This window comes from Nesoenas mayeri, assembly GCF_963082525.1.
Source record: "Nesoenas mayeri genome assembly, chromosome: 9".
NCBI lineage: Eukaryota > Metazoa > Chordata > Aves > Columbiformes > Columbidae > Nesoenas > Nesoenas mayeri.
The window spans coordinates 14,711,850-14,739,488 of NC_137557.1; the positions used below are offsets into that span (position 1 = coordinate 14,711,850).

The 27,639-nt window shown below is 40.9% G+C and overlaps 1 protein-coding gene across 1 annotated transcript in view; it reads left to right on the forward strand.

Moving 5' to 3' along the window:
- The first annotated feature begins 6,989 nt into the window (after nt 1-6,989).
- The window catches only part of PLOD2 (procollagen-lysine,2-oxoglutarate 5-dioxygenase 2), a 51,366-nt gene continuing 30,716 nt past the window's right edge, over nt 6,990-27,639 (forward strand). The window contains 3 exon segments of the mRNA XM_080350035.1: nt 6,990-7,555; nt 23,428-23,519; nt 25,010-25,146. Of these exon segments, the coding sequence (XP_080206161.1) occupies nt 7,450-7,555; nt 23,428-23,519; nt 25,010-25,146 (335 nt within the window). The 5' untranslated portion in view covers nt 6,990-7,449.

Sequence of the window (27,639 nt, forward strand, 5' to 3'; positions counted from 1 at the left end):
TCACTTTCACAGTACACAGCCTAAAACTTAAGACTTTTTCATTGCTTCAGTAACTCCTGGCCATTTTAGTGTTAAAGGTCTGAATTTGTTCCAGTCTCATGCTTACCCTACCAGTCACTGAGATAAGTGATTAAGTACACTGGTGTGGCTTAACAGTCGTGACCCCTGCTCTGCAGTGAAAGTTTTCTAGTTGTGATCTGAATGTAATTTCCCTTCATATCCCTTTTAACCAAATAAAACTATGGGCATATGCAAGCCAAGATGGAGAACAGGATGAGGAAAAAACCCTCAAAGGCAGTGTTTAGCTCCTACATGTTTCTGAGCTTGAAAGCACATTCTTCTGCTGATTCAGTCCTGAGATTTTCTTTCTTGCTTGCTCGTGTTCAGGGACACTGCTCACAAACTCTACTTTCCTGGTTACTCTATTTAACTGTTCATTTAAAGACAGTCTTTTTACTTTCCACGCCTTGTTTTTATTGGCTGCTACCTCTTTTTCTCTGTAAAAGGTTTTCTTGTCAAGAGGCAAAATAGTTAGGTATTGCAAAGCCATAAGATATTTTGACCAACCAGAGAGGCACTAAATTAAGTCAGACTTGTGGCTCTGGGCTTTTCCTCACCTTTCCTGTTCTTTCACACAATGCCTGCTGCAAAGAGGAAGTTGGGAGGCTTGTGCAAGGGGACTTTAGCAGCAGCCAAACCATGGCCAGCCCATCGCCTTTCTTTCTCTCTTGAATCCAGCATTCCAGAAATGCTGCCAGAAGTTGTTCTGGGGCCATCTGGGATTCTTCATTTAGGTCACGCAGGAAGTAGGAAATAAGACTAATTTAATGGAAATTTTGTTATAAATCAAACTAAATTACTAAAAAGACCTACCTGTCAAAATTAGGTTTTGTCAGACAGCAGTTTCTATTTGTCTTAAACAAGTCAGCTGGAGAGAATGAGATCATTGTGGAGAGGCAGAACAGTCATAAAACTCCCAGAGCAGGGGCAGGAAAAGAAACTTTGACCAAAACCATTCCAGTAAAAGAGAGTATGAAATCTGCTGTCTTCCCGTAGGGGAATACTTGTGGGACATGCTTCTGCGCTCCAGCGGTTTTCCCAAATTGCCACTCTAGGAGTCTCCACTAGGCTTCTGAAATCACAAAAAAGTAGGCTTTAGGGTAACTATTGTAAAACACATACTGACCTCCCCTGCTCTATCAGTCATACACATGATACACTTCAGTCTGTTTAATTGCACAGGCTCAGTTCAGAGGAACATTTTTTACAATAGTTTGTTGATATAGACACAAACTCACATACACTCCCAATTTCAAACAATTTCATACACACATTTTCCCACTAGGACCTATTAATTCCACAGTAAATGTTTAAAATTATTTTTCTTCCAGCCAGTTTTCTTGAATGTCAGTTCCTTTTCCATTATATTCTTTTCTGGATCCCTAAGCTATAACAAAAGCAAGACTTTAAATTAGTCATTATGATTAACTGTCTGTTTCAACGCCTTTCATTTGAGGCTCTGGGAAGCATTTTATGGTTTATTGGGTGATGGGACTGAAATCTTTACAAGATCAACCCTGATCAGCAGGCTTTACAAGATACACTCTGCAGGATTTAATTCTCAGTTTCTTGTGCCTATATAAATCACATAAAAATGAATGCAATGAAAGCAAAAAATGAGGATCAGACCTTTTTGTCCACCAGAAGCAGTGACAGAGGTCTAAAGCCTGGTTTAAGGCCAGGTCAACAGGATTTATTCTTATGATGCTCACTGACTTCAGTAGTGCAGGATAGGACCTCGAGGCTGGACAAATCACGTCATAAACGCCAAAGGACAAAAACTGAGTGTGGTTTTTCATGGGCATTCACGTCTTGCTGCTCCGTGTCAGTAAAGGAATGTAACTCTCCTTGTAATTTCAAAGCCACTCATTCAATCTTTTGAGTAATTATGGGATGACAGCTGATTATACCCTGGAAATGCTTGCTAACGCTATTAATCTTTTGCTCGTATGGGCTGTTTATAGCTGTGGTAATAAATGAGTGAATGAAACCAAGTAATTTCTGATTGGGTGGCTTGGGAAAGAAACTATGGTTGTAGCCTGAAGGATTCACTTGGCACTCGACAGCGACAGGAGCTGAGCACCCGCTGAAATCGGTGGGGTCTCAGCACCCCTGGAGAGGGCTCAGCATGTCTTGGCAATGGGCTGGATCACACCCATAATAACAAGACTGGGGCAGCAACTCAAATAAATGTTCCTATTGAAGTTGAGAATAAATTAAAGGGAGGGAACCAACGAGAAACTATTTTCAGACGGTGAGAGTAGAATTTCAGTAACATTTAGCCTGATTCCTTGGAAATAAATTGCCTATGGAAGATTTCTTATTAGGGTTGAAGTACTGAAAAGGCCCTTATTAAAGGCTTGGGCACACATATTAAATTAGGCAACGTGATGCACATTTTAATGCCATATTATTGCCGAATGGGCCTTTACATTCACATTGATGTATTTTTGTGAAAACATATATTTTTTTAATTGTAGATTAATTCTAGTGTTTCATTGGCTTGTGGTCAAATTAAAACAGCCACAAGCATATACATTAAATATATCCAAAGAACATTTTTTTCTTATGACTTAAAAGGGATTTTAAAACTTTCTATTACTTTGGAATGTTAATTTCTATTACTATTATTCTATAATAACAAATGTTTATTTTCAGCTACCTCTGACTCATATAAGATACTGATATATGTGGAATTTCTAATTAAAAACTAGTATTTTCTTTTTAGAAATTCCACCAGGTAAATAACTTAACTGGAAAAATAGGTATGACTTACTAACTCAAAGGTGTTTTACTAATCTAATCGCAAAGAGGAACTCAGCTAACTATTTAGATATAATAAAGTAGATCGATGAAATAACAAAAAAGCCAAAACATTCTGTTTAATTCTATGGTTTGTATGCACTTGTGCATTGAAATCACAGTGCTATGGAATTACCTCTGTAAAACAAAGACAGAACAAACTTTATGAAACTAGAAAGGCACTTGAGAGAGAAACAAATTTTATTTCTTACTAAATGACCAATGACTGATGCTATTGAAAATATGTGGGGAATGACTGACTTCTGCCCAGACAAAATAGACTTTTGGCTGTTATATGTCAAATTTATTATCTGTTAGAAAACTCTTTATGATCTTGAGGTAAGGGACTTAGGATCCTTGGAAGGTTTGGGTTTGTTTTGTTTTTTAATTCTTGGAATGCTAATGCTGCTGAATTGTTGACAGTTCCTTCTGTCCCACAGCTTTCCGCAGACCAATCTTGTTATTTTTCTTTTCTTTTGTTTTTATTACTGTATAATGAACAACTTCAGTGCTGTAAGATTAGTGAATGAAGTTCATGTTCGTTTGAGCATCTCTGGAAAAGGTATTCTTGTGGGGCTCCAGAATAAGAGTCTTTGAGGCCCAGATGCAAAGTGAGATGAGTTCAAGGACAGGCAAAGCACAGCAGGAGTACAGAATGTATGTCTGTCTGTCTGTTTGTTTGTTTGTTTGTTTTTAAGACAGTGAAATGAAGAGTAGTTAGAGGATGTGAAAAAAGTCTTTTATAAGAAACTTCTGTAGTTTAGGCGGCAGCTTCCTACAACAGGATCTACCTCCCTCTGGCTGCAGCGATGGGCTGGTGATGCAATGAACTGTCTGTTTCCATTCCACGTGGCACCAGCTATATGCATTTTGAAATATAAAATTGTTGGTGGTTTGGGGAAGATGGAAGTTGCCAACCCCACAATGATTTCTTACAATTAGGAAAGAGATGGGGAAAAGTTGGTAGGGATAGGCAGATGCAGACGGGCAGTCAGAGAGACTGTAAAATAACAGTCTAGAGATCTGAGGAAAAGACACTGAAGAAATGGAAATCACTAACAATTCATGTCCTGTAGAATTTTGCCCAAATTTCTGCCAGCTGAATCCTAGATATTACTGCTGATCTGTTGAAAATGCACTGGGTCTGAAAAAGAAAAAAAAATAGTTTAGCAACTGATTGTGAGGTTAGAAAATCACTTTTTACAATGACTTTCTGAAGTGAGGACTGCTTGCAGTTGCTCCCTTTCTGGTTTTGCTCACTATTGCTGGAGTTTTAGGACAAGAAAACCCCTTGGACTCCCATGTTCAGAGTCCCACAACTACCAGTAATGGACTATCTCCCCTCCTCCATGCCTAATTAACTGAACTGTTTCATTTCTCATGAAGAAATTGCCCTGTTGCAGAGGAAAAGGAAAAAGATTTGATAAAGTCAAAAGTCAAAGGGGCAAATAGTGACAATAGCAAGAATATGAGACTGTTTCTTGGGACATCTGTAGGAGTCGTTTCTGGAGTTAACCTCTGTAGCAGAATGGGCATGCTTGCACATTACATCACACACTATGTTATTCTTTAAAATTATTTTGAATTGAGGGGGAAATTCCTACCTAGCAGTTCAGAGATTAAAGTGTTGAGTACACTATAACAGTAATACAGTACTGAAAGAGCTTGCAACAGCATCAGACGAGCTGAAGACCCTGCTAACCACAAGCTGCCAGTTCAGGCCTTGAAGTTGGTATTTTGGGACAAAAGTAGCATTTTGAACCCTACTGTCTGCGGAGGCAGGGTGAGACAGAGCCCTTGGGCACTGCACAGCTTGCGGAACTCAGTTCTGAAGTTGCACAAGTATTTTCCCTTCCATCAGCCAACGTCCGAGTGAAACCTCTGGGGATAGGAGATGTCTTGGCCACATCTGTCACTTTGAAAGCAGTTTTTTGCATAGCTTTCAGCTCTGTTTTCTCTCCGGGGGCAAAGCTTGCATTTTCTAAGAACAGTCAAAAATGAAATTAGCCTTCAAGAGACCAAGACCAAGAAAAATGACAAGAAAATGTAAGTCTGGGCTTGTACTTGCAGGTATGAGCTGTGTTTATATCACAGTTCTCTCAACCCATTTTCCTCATACATTAGAAATTAGTCTTTCCCAGCTATTCTTGTTCTTTCATGATTGTGTATTTACAGCCTTCTTTCACTAATACTTTTAGTTCTTCCCTGCTACTGTTTACATGTACTTTTTCATAACAAAATGTCTCTTAGGATTTCTCTCGTATGCTCCCTCCTCTTTATGCCTGTTGGTTTCCACCCAGCAGTGCTGTTTCAGGTCCTGTCTATTAGTTTCTGGTGAAACTAGCTGATTTTGTCAGAGGCATGGTGCTGGGCTGTGATTTCTCAAAGCACTGTGCATGTACGTGACATTCAGCTGCTGATTTTACTCTCAGTTCTCAGGGCTGAAGCTTCATTTGCTTCCTCTCCTGTCCATGGGAGCCATGACATCATCTCCATGGTATTCTGAAATGGTGCCCAATGCTCTTTTCTTTTTGCCTTCAGATTTTATTGAAGAAATCTGTCATTTCTTTCATGGTTGACGGTATTGTGTTCTACATGTCTCTTGTGATTTAATTGGTTCTCAATAAGTTATTTTTTTCAGCTTTGTGATTACACTTTCTTTTTATCTCCAAGTACAAGTGTTACTGTTTAGCTGTTCTGGATCTGAGGTGAGGTTCAATCTATTGAGGACCTCTTTTGAAGTGCATTTTTATCTGTTTTCTACCTTAAAGCTATAGCTGTGATATAGTAACTATTTTTTCCATCTTCATTTCCATAGGCTAAATTTCTTGAACTTCAAATGAAGATAGAAGTACTTGCCATATCATCTCAGTCATAGCATTGCTTGCTTTCAGCTGATGAAGTCAATGTAACTATGTAAGCTGATGAGCAGCATTAGTGCTGGTTCTTAGAAGTGAGTAGCAGCTGTTGATGGATGTGTGCATAAATATGGTCATACTGTCTGCCTTCAAAACCTATTTGTTCTCTGGTGAATCTTTGCGTGCCTGACAGAGGTGGCAGGAGAATGTAGGTCATGAGTAATTGCCCAAGATCTTTTCTATTTCTCTGGTAATTAGCAACTGCAGCTTCATCATTTTGTGATTATGTTTTCAGTATTTCCCAACTGCTGCTTTCTTGGACCTTCTCTGTCACAGGAGCTCCTTTGGACCAAGGACCCAGTCTTTTTCTTTGGTTTGCTCTGCCTCCCTCCCTGCTATGCGTGCTGCGTGGTCCAGAAAGAATGAACTCTCCCAATTAACCATAAAAGTATCTGGGCACATAATGCAGGCTCTGATTTCTGCTCTGGGTTCCAAATAAAAGCATGCAGTTCTTATGGTTGCAGTAGCCAAGGTCAAGTTTTCCCTTCTTTCTCCATTTTTTCTTTCCTCTGTGGCTCCAAAAAAGCACATCTGTTAGGCCCATAGAGACATTTAGGATAAAAAATGAAGTGTCTATTTGACGATTATATAGGTGGATCTCAAACACATTAATCCTGCTTTCAGCACTAATTTTTGCTCTGGATTATGCCCTTGGTCCTCAAATAATATTTCCAAGGTGTAAATCCACACTGATTCCAATAGGCTGCCATCTGCTTTTATCATTTTGCATGACTTTTAAACATTTAAGATATTGTTTAGAGTATTTTTTGAATATACATTGTGTCGCAATTAGAAAAAGAGTGGAGATGAGCCAGTGCATCTCCTTCATCATCACCATGCTTGCCTTTGGTAATTCAGTGTTTTGTTGGGTGTTTCTTTAATGATAAAGTGTAACAGGTTTTTATGTTAAGATTAGGCAAGCGAGCTGTTTCTTTATGGAAATCTGAATGTTAGGATGACAGCGTGTTTGACCGCTGTGTCGTTCACAACTGGAACAGATGCACAGGGCAGTTCCCCTGTCAACAGTGCTACACCCATAACATTGTCTTTGTTGGCCCATGGAGGAGCAGATTCAGTTGCCCACAATCTCCCGAACAACAGTAAATTTTCAGGAATACGTTTATCAGGACACAATGGTGGCCTGAGAAACCACTGACAAAACGTTTGGTAGGGAGGTGAGTATAATACCCAATTCGACCAGCAGATCCAGGAGCGGGTCGCTAACGCCAGCTCGGCCCCGCGCTCCGGCAGGTACGGCGAGCGGAGGCACCGGGCAGCGCAGAGCCAGGCGCGCCCCGCGGCTCCGTTCTCCCGCACCCCTCCGGGCCAGGCGGCGGAGCGGGGGCGGGGCCTGGCCGCTCGCCCCTCCCCCGGCGGCGGCAGCCGCGTGCACCCGGGCGCGGCGGCCACAAGCGGCTCCTGTTGCGCCGCCGGGCGCCCTCGCTGCCCGGGTCCTCCCACCGCCGTATAAAGCCCGGGGCGGGCGGCAGCGCCCTTCGGTCCTGCCCGCTGCGGAGGAGGAGTGGCACCCTGGGCGCGGCGGCTGCTCCCCAGGCACCAGTTTTTTTTTTTTTTCCCTTCGTTTTCCACTCCCGCCCCCTTTCCCCCCCGCTCTCGGGGGCTGGCGGCGAGAGGAGCGGCGGCAGGCCGGCGGGTGTGGAGGGGGAAGATGGCGTGGAGCGGAGCCCGGTCGCCGCGCCTCCTCCTCCTGCTGCTGGCCCTGGCGCTGCCGGCGGCAGCGGAGCAGCATCCCGGGCCTGGCTCCGGCCCCGCAGGTGAGGGGCGGCGCGGCGCTGGGGGGTGGTATGGCGGAGCCCGGTTCCCCGCAGTCCCGCCGCCCGTAGGAGGTGCGTTTGGGTGCGGTGAGGGTGGCGGCACTGGGGATGCGCTACCGGCCGGGCGGTACCGGCGTCTTTGCGTCTCCCGACTCAGTAATATATGCCAGGAAGGGAAAACACTCCCGTCTCGGGTGCGGAGGCTGGGAACAGCCGCTTTCCCGATTTATTTATTTTTCCCCATCCCCCTCGTCCGCCTCGCACTTCAAAACGCCGCTCTCGGCGCCGGAGCGGATTCGGCAGTGCGGGAAGGGGGCTGCGGCGCCGGCCGGGGCTCCCCAGGTTGCTTTCGGGAGGAGTCGCTTGGCTGAAAGTGCTTTAACCCGCCGAGGTGGGTCGTAGATGCATAATGCCCTCCAGGAAAATAAATAAATAAAAGAGTATCCTTAATGCTTAATGGGAAGTCACTCTCCCTGACTTTCTTCTCCTTCCCCCTCCCCCTTATTATTTTCTTGCCTTTCCCTGAGACAAGGTGTTGATGAACACGTTTTTCCAAGGCTGGGGAAAGCATAGCGTCATTCCCTGCTTCTCTGAGCTGTAGCCACAGCTCATGAACTTTCCTACCTCATGCAGAAGTCAGCTGAAGACTTCATTGCCCCTTCCCGTCCTGCAGAGCCTTGCTTGCTTTTTGCTTGTTGCATTTTGACATCACTTTACTTTCAAGGAGCCAGAAGATAGAAAGAAATTTTATCTTCAGCATGTAAAATAAAAGAATGTATACAGGAAATTCCCCCAGAGAGAGGTATCTAAGCACATGTATGTCCAACTATATGCCAAAACATATTTCTTGCTCTAATGCTGTTTTAGAATCTACTTCTGATTTCTATTCTAGGCATCAAAGGTATTTCATCCCACTATATTATTACCACATGAAATCCAAAATAGTTTCATTTCTTGGCTTGTTTATTCAAGAGTGTAATCAAGTTATTTTTAATATCTAGCTTAATTTTCTTCTGATGTGCAGAGGGAAGCTCCTTTTTTTTTGAGAAACAAGTTTTCTCAGCAAGTTGTAATTCTAATAGGAAACCTGCTGACTCGGTTGATAACTAGTGTAAAAAAATAATTAAAAAAAGATGTTGATGAATACCAGACTCTACTCAATGAACTTCTCGTTTCCAGTTTTCTTAATGCTTTGCTGCTTGTAGTTGCTGAGAGGATTTCTCTGAAGGTTGTGATGTGCAGTGTAGTTTGCAGTCTGCGGGGATGTGTGAGCGTTTCTGTTCAGCCTTCACTGTCCTGTGGAGGTACAGCCTTCAGGGACATGCTTTGAGTAAAAAGTTGAGCTCCTATGCTTGTTGTCAGAGCAGTGAGATTGCAAATCAAGCTCCTTTGGAAATCAGTTATTACAATCACAGTTATGTTTTCTCAAACATATCCAAATAATACTTTTTTAAAGAGTTTGTGTATTTGTGGGATCTCAAGCTGATACAAGCTAATAGCTGGCATAGTAAGGATTTTTCTTTAATCCTGCTGGTGTTTGAAGGTGTGAAAAGCAAAGAGCACATAGTCTAGACAGCACTGTATGATTCAGCATATCAAAACCAGACTGTTACGTTTGTATAAATAATAAAAATGGTGGTAAACAAATTACAGTACTAGAAAGCACTGATGCATTTCTATATAGATGTTCATACAGGAAGATCTTAATTATTTTTAATTTAAACATGAGTAGACTGAATTGTAGAAGGTTCTGCTGAATTGAAACCACTCCTTGAGTAGTTCTGTGACCCCAGACACTGCCTGCTGTGTTACTTGTTTTATTCCAGTTTTAACCCTTAAATGTTTTTTTTCCCTGAGTCAGTGCTGTATGGCTTGAAGAGGGGCAGACCTTGCTGTGTGTCCAGTTCTAGAAATCTGTTTTTTTTTTTAATTTCTAGTTTCTTGATACTTTGTACAACTCAGTGTAAAGCAGCAGGCAGGGACACAATTTGCCTGTCAGATTTTAAAGCGGTCCATTAGCACTGCATGCTTCAGAAATGAGCTGTAGCAGGAGCGTTTGAAAACCACTGTCAAGCAGCATCATTGTTTCTTAATAGGACTTTACTGCTTTACTCAGAGAGGCTTTAGCGAAGGGTACTGCCTGTTGTACAGCGGTGGTTACTTGAGCCATGAGCCGTCAGCCTGGCGGTGTGGCAAACTGTGTTTGCAGAAATCCCTCCTGTGCTCCCTTGCTGCGGGTTTATGTTTCAAGCAATCATAGAGAAGAGCACTGTTGAGCTGGGAAACACTGACTGCTCTGTGGTGAAGATACAAAAGTTTCCGTGTTAAAACATTTCCATTGCACCATACTTGCTGCATGTATGTCGCTTATCACCTAATGCAGTCCAGGACGCGCAGAGAGCGAGTGGAAAAGGCATTTGTCATTGTGCTAGAAACAGACAGAGCTCTTGGCAACAGATGTAAATAGTGTTCCCACCTAAAATGTTTTATTAATCAGCTGTTTGCATGGGAAATGGCTTTGCCACCTTTGAATCTGTTCCCCAGCGTGGCTGTGGGGACTTGGCCGGCTGGTGCGGGGCTGTGCCGAGTCATTGGGGCTGCAGGTTGTAAGAGGGGCAAACGGGCAGGTCTTGAGGTGGGTCCCATGTTTCGTTGCTGTCTGTATGTGCTCTCAAAATGTGAGGGGTGGGAGGGGGTTTGTCACAGAGATGGGCCCAGCAATGTGGGTAGCGTGCAGGCAGCCTGGCTGGCTGTGGGAGTGCTCTGGGGCAGAGGGCTTTGCTCTGCCACAGCGTCTGTCAAATGCTGGTCACAAATGCTTCAAGTAATAATTGCCGACTGGGTCTAGCTGGGTGAGGACTCATCTGGAAGTACAGCAGGTACTGTTGCTATTTCTGATGACTTTTTTGGACTTAGCCAAAATGGATTCTGTGAGTGTCAGTGAGCGATTAATAGGCCTTTCCCTCTGAGGCACCTGTGGTGGAGGAGAGGTTTTGAAATAAATGGTGAATAACAAATGAAACAATGTATGGTGGGAGTGTTTGTGTGTTTGGAAATTAGCTGAAAGTAAGCAAACGTGGTGGAGGTGCAAAGCAGCCAAGTCGTTCTTCTATCACATATTTTTCCCTTGGAAGTACTCCCTGGAAAGACACCCAAAGTTGGCAGTCCAAGTTCTTCAGAGCACCTGGTTTAGATGCTGCACAGTGCCAGTCTCTGTTGTGAAATTAGAAAAATACTGTAGAGTTTTTTTGGCCAGGCTTTTTTTTCTTTCCTTAGGTGGGGGGAATAATTAGGCTGTGGAGACAGACCGCCGTGGTGGATGTGACATTCCTTCTCTCTGCAACATGCAGTGGGGGTTGGAAAAGATCACTGCAACTTTTACTGTAAAATGCATTTCTATTTAAAACAAGAAAAAGTAAAACAGTTGTGATCTTTATCATCAGCATTTGATGCTGTAAATTGCAGTGTAAAGGCTTAGGGGAATGACTACCATGGTTATCTGAGACGGGGGGGTTTGTGTGAAACATGTTCCTTTTGAGGATCAAAACTAAGGGATTATTTCTCAGAATTTTCTTTATTTTGGTGGCATAATTCTGGAGAGCTGTGATTTATTGCGGAGTTCTTGGCTTTTTCCCTGGCTGCTGCTTACCAAAGCAAAAGTGACTCAGTCTCTTTATGGGAAAGTGTTTAGTTTGTTGAATTAGCATTGTTACAATGTGTCATCAAAGCAGTATCTTTCCATTTGTGTGGAGCTGCTATTCTGGAATATAAATTACCTGACATGCTGCTCAAGTAAATTCCCTTGTTATGATATGTAAGTATAAGTGCTTTTTTGTTTAATTTATAATGTCAATTTTTTTATAGATTTAGGGAGACTAGCTGCAAGGGGAACAAGTTTGAAAGTGAAGAATGTTTTTGTTCCCTCTTAATTTAAACATAGACCATGGTTCCCTCCAGCACAAAACACAACTTGACCAAACAGATCAGTATTAGGAATGTGCCTGTATGTGTGGGAATGCTGTAGCTCTAGAGAATAAGTGACACTTAGTCATCAACGGATACGTGCTTGCAAGCACAGCATGATACCACAAATGGCTTTAGGTGGTTTAATAGAACCACTTCTGGAGTATTTCCTCAAGGTCAATTCAGTTTTCAAAATATGGATTATATTGGTCATGAAGAGACTAAATACGTAAGGTTACTCTTTCATCCCAGATATCTTGTATTTCCAGAAACAAGAATTCCTTTTACAATTTGTAGGAGAAGGAAAAACAAACAAATGATAAGTCCACTAAAGAAACTGACTATATCTTTTATTTGATGATCAGAGTAATCTGCCTTCTTCGTGTTCTCAGTGTGTGTGCGTGCCTGTGTGCCTTTTCTTATATAATATTTTAATGATATTGATTCCAACTGAGCACACTAATAGTTGAAATATTTGATTATTGACAAATTATAGAGTGTATACATATTTCATCATTTAATTGTTTCTGATTGAACTAAAATTAAAGATACTGTGGATTACTATATAATTTCTATTAAAACACGTGACTTTTTGTAATGGAGTACAAAGTAATTACAGACCAATTTCCTTAATAGTTTAAGGCTAAACAGTAGAACTCTGCCTTAGCTTAAAACATTGTATTCAAATTTATAGGACAATTCCGAATAAACCTCTTTTATTTTAGTGGTTGATTCACCAGCTCTTATAGTCTGCCCTTTGAAAGTATTCCAGGGTTCCTACTTTGGCAAGTTGTAAATCTGTTGATCTGTGGATTTTCTAATAAAATAGACATGGGAGAAAAAAGATGGCATGTGAATTCCTTTCTGGTGGTAATATTCATTCTTGCAGTGTAACTGCAAGTATGTTTTTAAAGCTGACATATGCAGTATTTGTAACTAATGCAAACAAACTGTAAGGAAAAAAGACAGAAAAATGTTAAACAAAAATATGTTTGGCATTTAAGTGCCATTTCCCTGCGAGTTAATTCTGTACCTATGGATCTAAGTGTTAATGTACTGAATGAGCCCATTAGGGGCTCTCACTTAAATCAACTGTGCACAAAATAATCAGTATATGATAGAATTGCTTTTGTAATTTTTTAATTTTTTTTTTTTCTTTCCCTAAACAGTAAAAATGGATTGTTTACCTTTACTGCTGTAGTGCACATGAAACTGCAATACAGCAAAGTGTTTCCTTAGGCTGTCCTTGAAACCAGTTTACTGTTTTATGTCATTGTAAAGCAATTGTACACACATCGGATCAGAACCGGGCCTGTAAACTGCATAACTGGGGTTGCTGTGTCAAGTGTTTGGTGTTAAAAGCATCTTTAAATATACATCACACATCACATGTCATGATGTTATGTGTCAGAAGTAGGACATGAGTTTCTGGTGCTATTTCATGATTTGAAGGACTGAGTTGTTTAAAGCAGGGCACTACCTGTATCTCGCCAGTGTGGACGTTATGTTGCTTGTTCGCACAGAAACCAGATCTTTGAAAAGTATGGGTTTTTTTTCTTTTTCCAGGGTTAAATGGCCTTGGCATCTGTTTGGGGAATTTTCCATGTCCAGTATCTGGACATAGGGCCAGATGTGAAGCTGTAGGGCAGCTTTTTCAAAATAACTGACTAATCAGGGTGGTAGCATCCGCTGGCAACATGAACCAGGGTGCAGGCATGAAGGACAGTTTCGTGTCTTCAGGATGGCTCCAGTTCCAGATCCAATTTCTCTTTGTTTTAAGCAAAGACTAATCTAAGGAGAAATGGTTATTGCTGAGTTTCATTGGTGGATTGATTGATTAGCTGTTGGAAAATGGACTTTAACAATGCCTGGTGCTGTGTGTGACCGCTTCTGTTTAAACAGCTGGATTTGCTAAACAACAGCTTGAGAAGAAGCATGCTTTTCTCTAGATACATATTTATGAGGGAGACAGGGAAGGCAAAGCTACGAAAAGGCAGAAGCTGAGTAAACTTTCTCACTTGAACAGCTGATGTTAATTGTGTCCCACTCTCAGCTGCGTGGTCCAATGACAGTTTATGGCAGGGACAACAAATCACCGCATTCAGACGAGACCCAGCCTGTGCCATGACTCCATCCGCTCCCACTCTCCAGCAGATTTTTGTGGTTTGATTGCTATCTGGGCACTAATAAACAGCTGTAACCTGATCTGTTCCCCACTTGTCAGGAAGTTAGGCAGCTCTTGTTGGAACAGTTGCTGAATGCATGGCAATGATGTCATTTACAAACAGTTGATTTTAATTTTTTTCTTATCTGGGAACTAAGGAACGTGTCTTTGCTTTACTACAGAATAAGTGATTCAGTAAGCAGAGTTCCATCCAAGTCCGCTGAAGCTGATGGAGAAACTCTTGACTACTGCTGCTTTTATCTGGTTTTGTTCAGCTACGAAAATGAGAACATCTTGTGTTAGAATGAGTGTGGGCCTGAGCACTGGCCAGTGTGGCACCCAGAACTGATGCGGGTGATTGATGGGTGCACATACTGGTTTTAATGAGCTCTTGTTGACCGTATATTCAATACTACCAAATTAAAAGAAAGTAAATTATGAGCTGAGACAGAGTCAGCTTTCAGTTGTTTTCCGCAGTCAGTTGTGTATTAATATTGAGAATAACTGCTAATCCTTGTCTGAAAGTGTGTGTATATATGCATATACAGAAAATAGTTACAGAGATATAGTCTGTGGGTGATTTTTTTAAATTTATTTTCTTTAGAACTGACTCTGTTCAACAGTTGGTCTTTTCCATGTAAACATTTTAGATGCTGTATCTATGTGACATCAGAAATTATGAGATAAAAGACAGGCAGTGAGCAGCAGCTCAGCAGACTTGCTGTTTGAGTCAATATGCATGGAAGAGGGAAATGCTGGTTCACATCCCTGTGAGCTGTGAATAAAAGCACGAAAGATTTTTTGCATGAGAAATCTTCTGTGTTTTCATAACAAACTTGAGATGCTGAAATGCATAGTTGCTACAGCACTGTTCACCTCTTCATAAGTAGAATTAGATTGCAGATGATGTTTAACTCTTGAATGACAGGTCTCTTTCTAAGTCTTAGAAAACTTCAGTTTGGATTCAGGTAGCAGAAAAGGAAAAGAAAATTTTAGTGTCCTGTCCAGGGGTTATGTGTTAGCAAGTGCTAACCTAGCATAAATTATAAATGAGAAAATTCAGAGCAGCTCTTGCTTAATGTAAGCACAGATTTCTGCTAACTCAGCTTCTTTGTTCCTTTAAAACACATAAGAAGAGGGGGAATACTGTAACAGGCAAGATTTACTGTGACTGAGGAAGTTGAAACAGTACCGACTATTCAAAAGTAACTGAAACTGGGAAATAATAGTTTGATATTTTCCCTAGACAGCTTCTGAAAACTTCTGTCTTTACTAGTTCTGTTCCTTGGCTCAGGATAGTGTTGGGAGTTTTGATACCAATAGTTACTGCTGTGTAACTTCAGCAAGGTCTACAAATAACTTGGAGGAGCACAGGAAGGATTATCCATGCACAATCCATACATTGATTGATCCCTGATACCTATAAATGTCAGTTGTGGTCATAAACTGTTTGCATGGAGGCAGCAGTGATTTTTTTTTTTTTTTTCCTGCATGTTGCACCATTTTGAGGATCAGGTGGTAGCAGAGGTAATACCTGTGTGCCTACATGGGTTTTGCAATTACTCTGCTTGTAACATCAAAAGACAGACTTCTGTTTAATACATCTGGTTTAAAGTGGAGAAGGTACAAGTCTGCTAATAGCTAGCCATTGTATTTTTTCGGAAATTACATAAATAATGTTTGTGCTGCTCTTTGTATTTTGCAGTCAGACATATATGTATTGAAGTGCAGTGATTAACAGGATGTTTGTGATACAGAGGAACAGACCGAGCTTTCAAAAGAGGTCTGTACAGGAAGGTGGTTTCTTCAAAATCTGTTCTTTATTTGAAGCATTGGTTCTTAAAAATCCCTCTCACATGAGAATGTGTATTTGTATAGGAAATCAGTGTGTGGTATGTGGTTGGCAACTGGTGTCTGTTCCTAACTTGGTAGCTGTTAATTCACATTTCATCTTTTATTTTAAATCTTATCACTTTCCAATCTTTCATGAGTTTTCCAAGCATATTTTGTCTCCCCTCCAAGGGTATTTTTTAACAGCAATCCATCCATGCTATTAAATTGCAGAGAATCCCATCTTACAAGGTGGTCATGGCTAAGGTTAATGGGACTTTGAAGCCAGTCTGCCTCTCTGGGAAGCAATCAGCAGTGGGATGAGTGGAGACGTGCAGCGAACTGTGCTGCGCAGAACAGGAGTTTACTGTATAGTATCAAGATCAGGTTAAAAAAAAAACCCAGACCTTCCAAATTTGAAGTAGTATTGTTTATGCACCAGTCGTCTTTCCCCCTCCTGCAGTCTAATGCATGTTTGTTTCCTAGGAACAGAACATGACCATGTTTGCTATTTCAGCACATTGTCATGTTTCTAAAAAATTCTGAGGGAAAAAAACAGCTGTTGGATGGCTCTATCTTTTTCTTCTTTATGCCAAAATTTTTATTTGACTGGAAATTCTTCTGTTGGCTTATTACTTTCTTTGACCATATCTACATCATATAAAGAGACACTGGACAGATATATATGTTTAAAGTTTGTGGTTTTCATGTTGCATCCTTAAGATTTCTTTGTTTGCTACTGAATTACATTAACCCAGTGTATGGATGTAGGTGTAACTTATAATCATTGCTTATGAGGGCTTTCTCCTGTCTCCAGCTGTTTGACATCTTTTCAGAGTATGTGGATTTTCAGAAGTTTTATTTTATGTAGAATCTTAAGTTTAGCCTATAACTCCTGTTTATAGGGGAAAAAAAAACAATTTTCTTTTTGTGGAATCTGATACTGCCTTCTCGAGTGATAAGCGGAATATCATGTTGTGTTGGAATCTGGATTTTGATAGTGCTCTCTGATGTTTCTTGTTTTTTAGTTGGCTTAACAGTTCCTTGAGTTTTGAACATACCAAGTCCATATAAATAGGAAAGGGAAATTGCTTTCAGCATTGTTGGTGACCCTGTAGCTATCTGCAGAGCTTTAGCGTGGCTTGGAAGCATATGGAAGAATTGGTTTTAGTAAAGTCATCAAAACTGCTTGGGAAGAGAACTGGTTATCACGATGGTATTGACTGATTCCGTACACTATACCATGTAGCCCAATGATCCATTTCAGGTTTTTGAATGCTTTTTTAACTATTGTGAGCTTAAATCTTGTGCTGCATTGCCTTTAAAAGCTCTTTCACAGTTTTGCAATTAATTGGGAACTCAGACTATGTTATTCAGTTTCATGGAGGAAACAGCAATTGAGCCTATAAATAAGACATTTTCCAACAGGATTTATATCAGCTTTTTTTTTCAGATCTTCTGTAATCTTGTTCAGAAGATATTGTACAGTATTTTACATTTTCCAGGATATCTTCCAGAAGTGTAACTCATCTGTTAGAGAAATTACAGGATGTCAGTTGTATAGTAACACTGTTTTTCTGAATAGTGTTTAAAGTTTTGTTCTTCTGAAATTTACCAGTTTTATCATGCAGTTATTACAAACTCTAGATCTTGAATCCAAGTTATGGATCCTGCCTTCACATACTGTTAAGCTGACCCACACACAGCTCAACCTTTTATTTGCTAACTCACCTGTGACACTGGTATTATAACATGCTGGAAAGCACCCATCAGGAGCTTCTGGTGTGCAAGGAGCTACATGGAGGACAGAGCAAAGGACTGCGATTTCTCTTCCAGGCACAGAAGTATTCCCTTTTAGGGGAGCAGAGCAAATGGGGAGGTCAAGGAAACTATTAATTTTTTGTTTATAACTCAGTCTACCATAAAAGTCTCAGAACATGCATTTTGTTGGTGGAGTATGTGCTTTAGGTGAGGTGTGTGTGGCAGGAAAATAGAACTTGCTGAGGACAATTCCTCTAGGTTACCTTCTCATTACTGGCTGAGTACAGGAGTTAGAAGGGAAAGTGGCATGGCGATGTCAGGATTCACAAATTTGAGATGATTATACATGGGAAAGGTTGCCTGCCTTGGAAATAAACAGGCCTTTCCCCCTTTTTATTTTCTTTCTTCTTTTTTTAAAAACAAACAGTTAATCTGTGGAAACAATAAATAATAGGAGAAAGGCAATCAGAAGTCTTCAGTCAGTCAGGGCTGTTTTCTGCCACTCTGACAGCTACTTCTCAGTTCAGCATGCTTTTGAACATTCCTCATTACTATGCTCTTCAAGTGTGATGGGAGAAATCCAGGCTGAAAAATTTTTCAGTTGTTCAGTTGTATTGTGCTTTAATGTGTCTCTCCAATGACGGAGAAGCATAATCCTGTGTAGTGTAAAGGCAAGTTAATCCAGTCTGTGGATCTCATCTCCTGAGATGTAATAGCATAATGTGGTAGCATGCACAGATGTCATTTGATCTTAACAGCCCAGTCCTGCTCCAGAGAACTCCATGGTACTTGAATCCAAGGATAAAATGGCAGTTCCCATGTGGCTGTGAGCAAAATCCTCATTCTTGGCTCCTCTGAAGCTACTGTACTAGTACCTGCAACCCCTGGTAGAAATTACATAGTAATCTCTGTCAGTGTTCATTCAAGATAAATAAGAACCATGTGGGTGTGCGAGGAATGGCTGCAGTCCTTTGCGTACAACCTTGCCAAGGTGCAAGAAGGGAGGTCACTGCTACTTAGAACAGACCTGCCACGGCAGTTCCTGGCTGAGACCTCACCAGGCAATTCACTGAAGAAAAAGGCTCTCATTTGTAGTTATTATTTGTGGAAATAAATATTTATGGTGCAGTCAGATCTCTGATGATAGCAACACAAAAGATTGAGTGAAATACTGAGATGTTTTAATAAAACCTTCATTGGATTTCCTAATACGCTTCATGTGCTCTGTATGCAGTGTTGTCTTTCACAACTTGAGTGCTAAAGGGTTTCCTAATTTGCATGTAAAAATGAATTCTTTTTGTCATTGGATATACTTTTCTTGGCCAAACTCATGCTCTCTCAGGCTTGTTTTCAAAACAGAACAGCTGTTTTGCGAATGTAACTATCGGAAAGCTGTTTGGCATAATTGCACTCCAGTAACTTCAGCACCCTCTTGCCTGGCATGATGCCCTTCAGTGATTTTTATTCATGCCTTCCCGTTGAACTTTAGTATAGGGTTTGCATTTCCTTTTTACACAGACTGACTTTACTTGTGGAAATAAAAGCCAAGCCTGGTAATCCCCTGCAGCGACTGCCAAGATGCCTCTGGCAGGCTGCGTGCCGGGAGAGCCCAGCCCCGCTGGGCAGCCCGTACCCGCTGCGGTGTCCCAGCGCCCTGTGGGTGGGGAGTGCTCTGACCGCCTGCTGCTTCTTGGTTTCATATATGTTTGCATTTTGAGGATACTGTTACTGTTCGTTGGAAAACATTACCAAGGGTTTGTGGATAGCTCGAGTCTATATGTAATGCCACACAATAGAGCTCCTTAGGGTAGGCACCTGGGTGGAGGGCAGGGCAGGGCTTTGTCCCAAAGTGGATGGTGGAGCTGGAACAGTGGTGAGCTGCAGCTAGAATTCATTGTGGGGTTTTTCTGAAGACTGAGAGTTTTGTGGCTCGCTCTCTGGGGAGTACCGGGCCACAGTGGTGACTTGGGGTCTGAGTAATTGCAGACAGCTTTCCGCTGCTGCGCTTGGGTCTTCATGGCACAGCTGGAGCCCTGAAGCAGGCACAGTGATGCTGCTGGGGACTCTGGGCCAGCCGCTCAACCTCTGGGTGTGACATTTACATGTGACAGCTGGTGGTCAGGGCTCTGGTGCTGCGCTGACCCTCCGCATTGCAGGGCTCTTGTGTGGCCAAACCTGCTCCACACAGCAGGGATACTGTGGGTTGCTGCAGCTAAAATAGATGTAGCTGAGTACATCCTGAAATGGAAATGGCACTCGGATAAGCTTACTCCCCTGGGGTCTGGGTAGTACTCGCAGTTACACTCTTGTGAGTTCATGAAAGTCATTTTGAATTTGTGTTACTAGGCCCAAATGGGACAGGTGTTCTGAGGGGCTGTTGTACCTAAATATAGCAAACAAGGAATATATTTTTTCAAAGTGAATGAAGTTAAAAAGAAATCAGGAGAAGTATTTGGTGGTCAGAAGCATTCTCGTCATTAACTTCCACAGGAAGAAACAAATATCTCTCATGTTACGCTTAGTGGAACTCTGCCAGTAAAACTGGTTCAAGTTGTTACTTACATCTAAATAAAGTCACAGGAGCCTACAGGATTTACATTTATATTTTTGCAGTGTCTTGCTATCTAGAAAAAAACGGTGCTCCTTTCCTCATTTGGTTAATAATGTCTGTAGTATGCCAAGGTAACTATCATTTGATGCACTTTGCATTGTCTTTTCATACACACTATAGAAGAAATAAGCATGTTTCTCTGCTCTTTGGTGAGGCAGAGATTACTTTAAAAAAATCCACAAAAAACCAAACCCATAAAAAAGAAAAAAAAAAACACCCCCCCAAAAAAACCCCAAACAAACAAACAGACAAACCCACAAAGAATAAATAGTCTAGAAGGAAACTTAAATTCTAAATGGACTTCATATGCTATAATTGTACTTCTGCACTTAAAAATTATTTAAGTTCCACATGCACCTTAAATTCTGTGGTGTAGCAGAGACATGGAAATAAAGCCATTTAAACCTCTTCATCTGTAGTTAAAAAAAAAACCAACAAACATTGGCAAATATGCTAAGAAGAAAACATTTCCAATGTGAATAATACCTTTATAAAAATAGGTTCCTGTTTTTGTTCTGTGACTGCTTGCAAACCTGACTCAGGCAGCCAAATTCGATTGCTTCATTGGCTGTGAATTTAATACAGGTTCTTTTGCAGTTTCATGTCAATATAAACAGCGTTATTTGTCTGCTCAGCTTTCTCCATTTTATATAGCCCAGGTTGAAATCCCTTATGATTTGGCACCTCATTCTCTTTCTTCCTATTTCGCAAAACTCAAGTAACATACCAGATTCCGTAGTGAATCTTGAAATATGTGAACAATGTGAAGGTGGAGTTCCTGTGAGTTCTATTAAAAGAGAGTAACAATATCCCACAAAAGAATGGTTGATTATTATTTGCTTGCCAGACTGTACATGTATGTTGATTTAATACTTAGACTTAGTGACGGTGGGAGGCATGTGATGCAGTTCATATCTTGTCATTTACATCATTTCATCAAGTACAGATTTTTTGAAATAGTTGCTGTTAGCATTCCTCAGGAAGGGTTAGGTGTGAAACCAAATTCTGCAGTTATAGTCAGTGCTTTACCAGTCACCTAGGAAACTTTCAACAATGGATTCACTTGGCTTGGCAATGCAGTCTAGTACAATCAGGTTTTCCACTTCCCTCTAATTCGAAAATGCAGTGCTTAAACAAAAAATTGATCATAACCTAATCTGTTCCATAGAGAAAAATCCTATCCTCTGTCTTCCGTTCTGTTTTAGTCATAGTCTAAGATAAAATGTTCTTCATTTATTCTGTGGTGACTCCTGTAGAATTACTTTAGATTGCATGACCTATGATGATTTTGAAGGTATTGAATTATAATTGCTGTTTTTAAGTCTGTGAGTCAGTGCATCTGTGAACACATCGCACTCGAATCCTCTATGGAGGTCCTCCTGTGCTGCTGAGATGTGCTCATGGGATTTTCTTCTGATTCTTGTCTGCCAAAGACTGCTAACACTTAAGTGAGAAAAAGATGGAGCAATTTATCTCCTAAAACTATTTTCCCCCAAGTTTTGATTATTCTAGTTGATTCAAGCATTTCAGGTATTTCCAGTTTTTTCTTTGCTGTGTATTGTATCGCAGGAGTCTCAGTCTGGTTCAGCAGAGCCAGTAGTTCAAATCTTCACTACTTCAGTTCTGTTGAGTGAAAGGAGCCAAAAAAACCCACCAGGGGTGGAGAAATCTGCAAATTGTACGTGTTGGGGAGGGCAAGTAGAAATGTTGTCGGTAGTTGAAGAACCTGGACGGTGCCAGATAAAACCCACAGGAGCCTTGCTTAAGGCACAGAAGGTCATTTTTTGTGGAGTGGATATTGGGCACATGATGCTGTCACTGCTTGAAGGTTACATCAGTTCGAGGAGTGATGCGTAAGAGCAAGGTCACAAAATGGACTGTCTGTTTCAGAATGTGCAGAAACCCCATCCAGGTCAGGAAAACCCGTAAACCGAGACTGGTAGAAAAAGCAGAGAAAACATCACATAAGCTTGTCTTATCCTTGCTCTTGCTTATGCACACTGTTATAGCTGCTGTTGAGGATGGACTGGCCAGACCACTGTCTGACCTGGTAGGAATGTTCTTGGAAGTGACCAGTTGACTAAGGCTGAATCTAAGCCTTATTTCAGTGGAAAAAATATCAGTGACTCCAGAGACTGGTCTCCCCGGTTTGTCTGCTGTGGCTGTTTCAGACAGACTTGAATTTCACTAGAACAAGTGTTTTTTATGTTACTCGGCAAACAGTCTGTGCTCCTACAGGTATTTTTGCTTGACTGAACAGAGGTGTACTTGAAGTACTCTGGTACTTGGCTGCAGGGCATTGCATGAGTAATTTGCAAGGTGCATTTCTTCTGCACAGTGGGAAGCAGATTGTCATCCTGTGTGTTAATTTTGCTGATGTCAAATAAAAGAAAATGGCAAGCAGTTATTGATTTGAATATGCTCAGGATGACATTTCAGGTGTCTGATGGCTACTAACTCTGTGGTGGTGGACACGGCTGAAGGGATGTTTTTCACAGCAGCCACTTCCAGCACATGTTACTGTGCTGGTGAAGATAAACCCAGAGGATGTTTTTTGGGAAAGTGATGAAACAACAGGCACTGTGTCTGGAATGCTCATTAGAGGTGATTCATTTTACTTTCTTGTAAGGATTGATTTCATAGGCTCTATTTAGAGGGCAGCTGTTGCTTGAACTTGGACCAAACTGAGGAACTGCAATGTGCTCTGGGGTGCAGGCTGGTTTGATAAAATACTGGATGTTAGATAGGGGGAGTGTCTGTCTCATAGCTTTGAATTATGTACCTTGATTATGCAGCATATTGCATAGGGGTGCGGAATGCTGTTCAGTAGTTTAATCAGGAAGCTGCTTAGTGGGAATTCATGGCCTCATTTGAACTGTGTCAGAATCCCTGGGATATGGAAAGGAAATTGGTTGCACAGTCATTTACGTGTAATGTAGTAAGAGGGCAAAATTAGCACTGCTATAATTTACAGAGGCTCTGAGTAAAAACACCAACAAAAAAAATCAAACAAAACCCTTGATTTTTTTTTTCTGCCCAAGGACTTAAAAGCACTAAATGCTGCTTGTTGGGGTCCTGGTTGACTGTTTTCCATGGTTTGGGTTTTTGCCCTAGCTGCATGAAGAATATGAACCATTTTCGGGGGAGTTACTGATGTTGGGTGAAGTTCTCTGGTACCATTCAGTCCTGTGATAAGAGGTCACAGGATTAGCTCAGACTGAAAAGTAGTAAGTTATTTTTGTTTTAAAGATTCCTTCCTGTCCAGTAGTCATACTAGCTTTTTTTTTTTATGTCTTGAGCTAGTTGTTTACTGGCTAGACAGATTTGTTTGCTTCTTCTTCTTGAGGATAATTTTAAATACAGCACCCTTGTTCTTGTTGGATAATCTCTCACGCCTGTAATATGACAGTGTATTTGCCTCCTCTCTTTGAATGAGATGCAGGGAAGTCAGAAAGCCGCCCAATCCAGTGCGGTTCAATGCATTTTTTGTTATAAACGGTGGCTTGAAAACATATTAATGCAATTTCCTTTTTTCTCCTTCAGATAAACTACTAGTTTTTACTGTAGCAACTAAAGAAACTGATGGCTTTCACCGTTTCATGCAAACTGCAAAGCACTTCAACTACACAGTAAAGGTATCGTATGTTTTCCTAGCAAATATTCATACTATACAGCCTTTATTTGGAAATAGTGTGGTAGTGACTAAAATTGCGTTAGCTTCCTTGCATGCTCTAACAAAGTAAAATGATTACAGAGCTTGGGGTCAGGCAAGGCAGTTACATGGCCCTGCTACTTACCTGCTTGACCCCCTCTGAACAACCATGGGAGGAGGCTTCTTCCATTGCCTTAGATCAGTTTTATAGATCAGTAGCTGTTGTGATCCAGATCCTCAGTCACTTGCAGGTTCTGTTATGATTTATCATACAGCCTCACTTTCCTGTGTGACTGATTTTGTTTGCATGAATACTTTTGGAAGTGGCGCTGCACTCAAAGAGAGCTTCGGATGTCTTCCTCCTCCTTAAACAAGGCTGGATCCCAGCTGTGGGGAAGGAGGGAGGGTCACAACTGAAAGTTTCACTGTGTTTCCCAGGAACCTGTAATTCTCTGAGAGGACAAAACATTTCTATCATTTTTGCCAGCCTTTTCTGCCTTGCTCCATGTCTCTCTATGTCACGTACTGAGGTTGGCCTCCGTCTGACCTTGGGAAAAAGGGAGGGCACTAATGTTCTTCTAAACTTTCCCCACAAATGGCTTCTGCAAGAGAAAATCCAGGAATTCAAATGGCATTATGAATTTTTTCTGCTTACTTACCACAGTGTCTACACTATAAATAGGAAATTATTTGGGTCTCTGAAGTTTGACTTCTACCACTGAATCTGGAAGACAGAGAGAACCTTTCCTAATATGATAATGCTGTAATAAAGCAACTGAGAAGTCTGAGCTCTGGATACATCTATTAGCTTTGCAGATTTGTCCAAAACACTGTTCTTTCAGGTTTTATAAGTTTCAAAAACATTATGTTCAAAACCCACAAAAAGTTTCAGGGCTTTTTTCTTTTTTTTTGAGATGTAATTTGATATAGTGCTTGGCTAGGGAGGAGTTTTATTTAGCTGACTGTAGCAGCCAGCAGTACATTGGGGAACCTATCCTTCCCTTGTACAGAAGTGTTCTGGAGAGATTTCAGAAAGCCTGGAGCTTGCAATTTGTTTTAGCAATACCCTGGTCCACCAAGGTCTCTTATACTTACTGTTCCTAAAGTGATTATATTCACTTTTAAAGGTCTCATTCAGAATGTTTTCCTAATACAAATTTTGAAACAATTATTAGCTTTCTTTTTTTTGCCTTTTTTTTTTTTTCTTCTGAAGGAGGCACATTTGAATAAATCATGGTAGAAGGCAATTTCCCAATTCTTATTTGGTTAAGAAATGTGTCTCTCATGTTTTTGCAATGATGTCATTGTGATGAATGCTGCTTCAGACATGGAAAACTTATGATGCTGGAAATGCTGGCTTGTTATGCTTTAATGTGTTGCTTCTGCTTTAACATCTGTTTTCAATAAGGGTCTGCTTTAAAAAGCCTCTTGGTTTTGGGTACTAGCAAAAAGTGGTTTTTTTTCTTATTCCAGGTACTAGGAAAAGGTGAAGAGTGGAAAGGTGGTGAGCTGCCGAACTCAATTGGTGGAGGGCAGAAAGTTCGACTGCTAAAAGAAGGCATAGAAAGCTATGCTGATCAAGAGGACTTGGTTGTAATGTTTGTTGAATGGTGAGCAAACCTGTCTTGTTGCCTTTACATTTTAGTCTGGGTAGGCATGCAAAAGTGACATGCTGCTGTGACATGCTGAAAATTGTATGCTGCTTTCCTCCCTTGCTGTTTATTTGAGAGAGTGTGCTTCCATTTTTCTTCATTCATAAAAACACTAGATTGCTCTTGGAGCAATCCTTTTTCAATGAATTTACAGATGTGAGAGTTGTTCATAGTTCTGCTGCCTCAAGGGGGTGAAAAAAATGTTACTGGGAGCTGACGGGTTTTTAGGCAAGCATTTGTCCTCTCCTTGTTCAGCTGTGCTGGACGTGGCAGGACGTGGCTGTGGGCTGGGAGTGTGGAATGGGGGAGAGCAAAAGCAGCTCCAGAAATAAAGTGGCCAGCAGGGACCAGAGCATGATTTTGTTCCATTGAAATAACAGTGATACAGAGGAAGCTGGAGATGGGCCCCTGAGGAAAGCATTTAACAGAACTTCTTTTACATGTTAGAGAACTGAAACGAGAAGCTTGGTGCCAGACATGCTTATGATGTTTGTGCTGTCTTTACGACAGAAGGATGGAGAGACAATGCTGCTGCAGGTACCAGATTATAGCTCATAGCACAGCTATGCTTGAACATCCTCGCTGGAGGCCAGATAGGATTCTCCCTGTCACAGAGAACAGGGAGCTCAGACGTGTTCAAATCCCACTTTTTCCATTGGTTCCCTCTGCTTCTTTTCTTTCCTTCCTCCTCTTCTTTTGCTCCTATGATAAGGGCATGAGAATCCAGCTCACAGCAGCTGGCAAGCTTTTCCACATTAGCATTAACCAGAGTGGGATCACAGCTCTATGAGAATTGCTGCAAGCAAGGTGTGGGACCAAGTCTTGCATCGAGGACATGGAGCCCTGATTGCAGACAGGCAGCCTTGGGGAGGTAGTAGAGTGCAAGCGATGTTTAATGCTATTGTTACGGAGTTGTGTGGAAATGTCTGCTCCGGAATTTTCTTTCAGCTTTTAACTTGCCTTTATTTATTTATTTACTTTAAAAAATTTGTCAGATGAAGAGTTTTAGAGAGCCTTTTGCAGGGTAGAGGTTTGGAAAGATTTGTACAACAGACACCATCACAAGAGAGAGAGTGGTCTGACAGTAGTATTGACTGGAAAGTTCATTTGTTGTTTTGTATATGCTAAGAGTTTAGGAAAATTGGAGTAGCCTACTACCCTGGTAGCAAATTTAAAGGTGCTACTCAGTTTCTTCTTTTACCTCTTGTATTAAGTGGAAGATAGAGCTAGAAAGCCAGTTGATGAACAAGCTTTATATGGGAAACTTATTATGCTGAATATTTTCTTTGTATGGTTAATTAAAGTAACAAAAGAGTTTGGAGGTGCACGTTCTGTTTTTGAATTTTATTGACTTGATCAGTTTTGCATTCGGTAAGTGCAAAAAGTATCTACTACATGTTTGTTCATAATTTTGTCCTAGTGATCATGCAATAACTGAAACATTTTAAGATTTATTTGGGAGGTTTTTGTCTTTACTAAACACTCAGATGAATCAAATATTTCCCAAATGTTTCCTACTTACATTGAGTTTATTTGTTTTCAAATTCATTATCCTGATTCATCAGTATTTTTTCCCTAAATGGTAAAATATGCAAATCTGTTATCAGATTTGGGTATAGCTCTAGTTCTTCTCCAACAAAATTTGTTCTCTGGAGGGGCAAGCAGTCTGCTGGAAAGTACAGAGGACCATGTGTGTTGAAGCGCAGATGCTGTAATCTTTCTTGCCATGAAAAATCACAGGATTTAAGGCCTCTCAAATTTTTGAGGTCCATAATCCCAACTACATATTGATTTAAAGCTGGTGGAACTGATTCCAGATAGGAGAAGAAAATGGTTTGCTCATTCTAGCATTATATTTTAATTCTAATGAGCTTTTTTCATTTCCAGGAATCCTGGTTTGCAATTTAAATGTTGATCAATGTAGCAGTAAGTTTGGAGAAGATAAATATAGCGAACTTCCTTTCTTTTTCAAGTGTTTCTTATTATATTAATTGTGAAGCATTTAGAATATTAATCTTGAGGGTAGGGAAAGGAAATGTCTGGTTTACTTACTGTAACTAGGCAAATAATTTCTAGTGAACTGTTTGCTTAACAAAGTTAGCTTCTTGCTTTTGAACACTTTTTAATATATCTCACAATTCCGGAAAAAGTTTGAACTTCTGTGGACAACTTGTGTCTAGGTACAGATAGCAAAATGCTTTGCCTGTAGATGGAACGCTATTTAAATTCGGCTTGTTTTTGCAAGAGCTAACAACTGGTTTACTTTGGACAACTTCAGATTGAACTGGCTAATGGCCAGTATAGACTGGATAAAATAGTCGATGCTGTGACTGTTCATCCAGAACTCCCACAACCATCTCTTTGTATCATGGAAGACTTTTGAAGCCACTCCCTTCTATAGATATATTTTTCATTATAATTTTTTAACATTTGTCAGAAAGTAAAGGATAA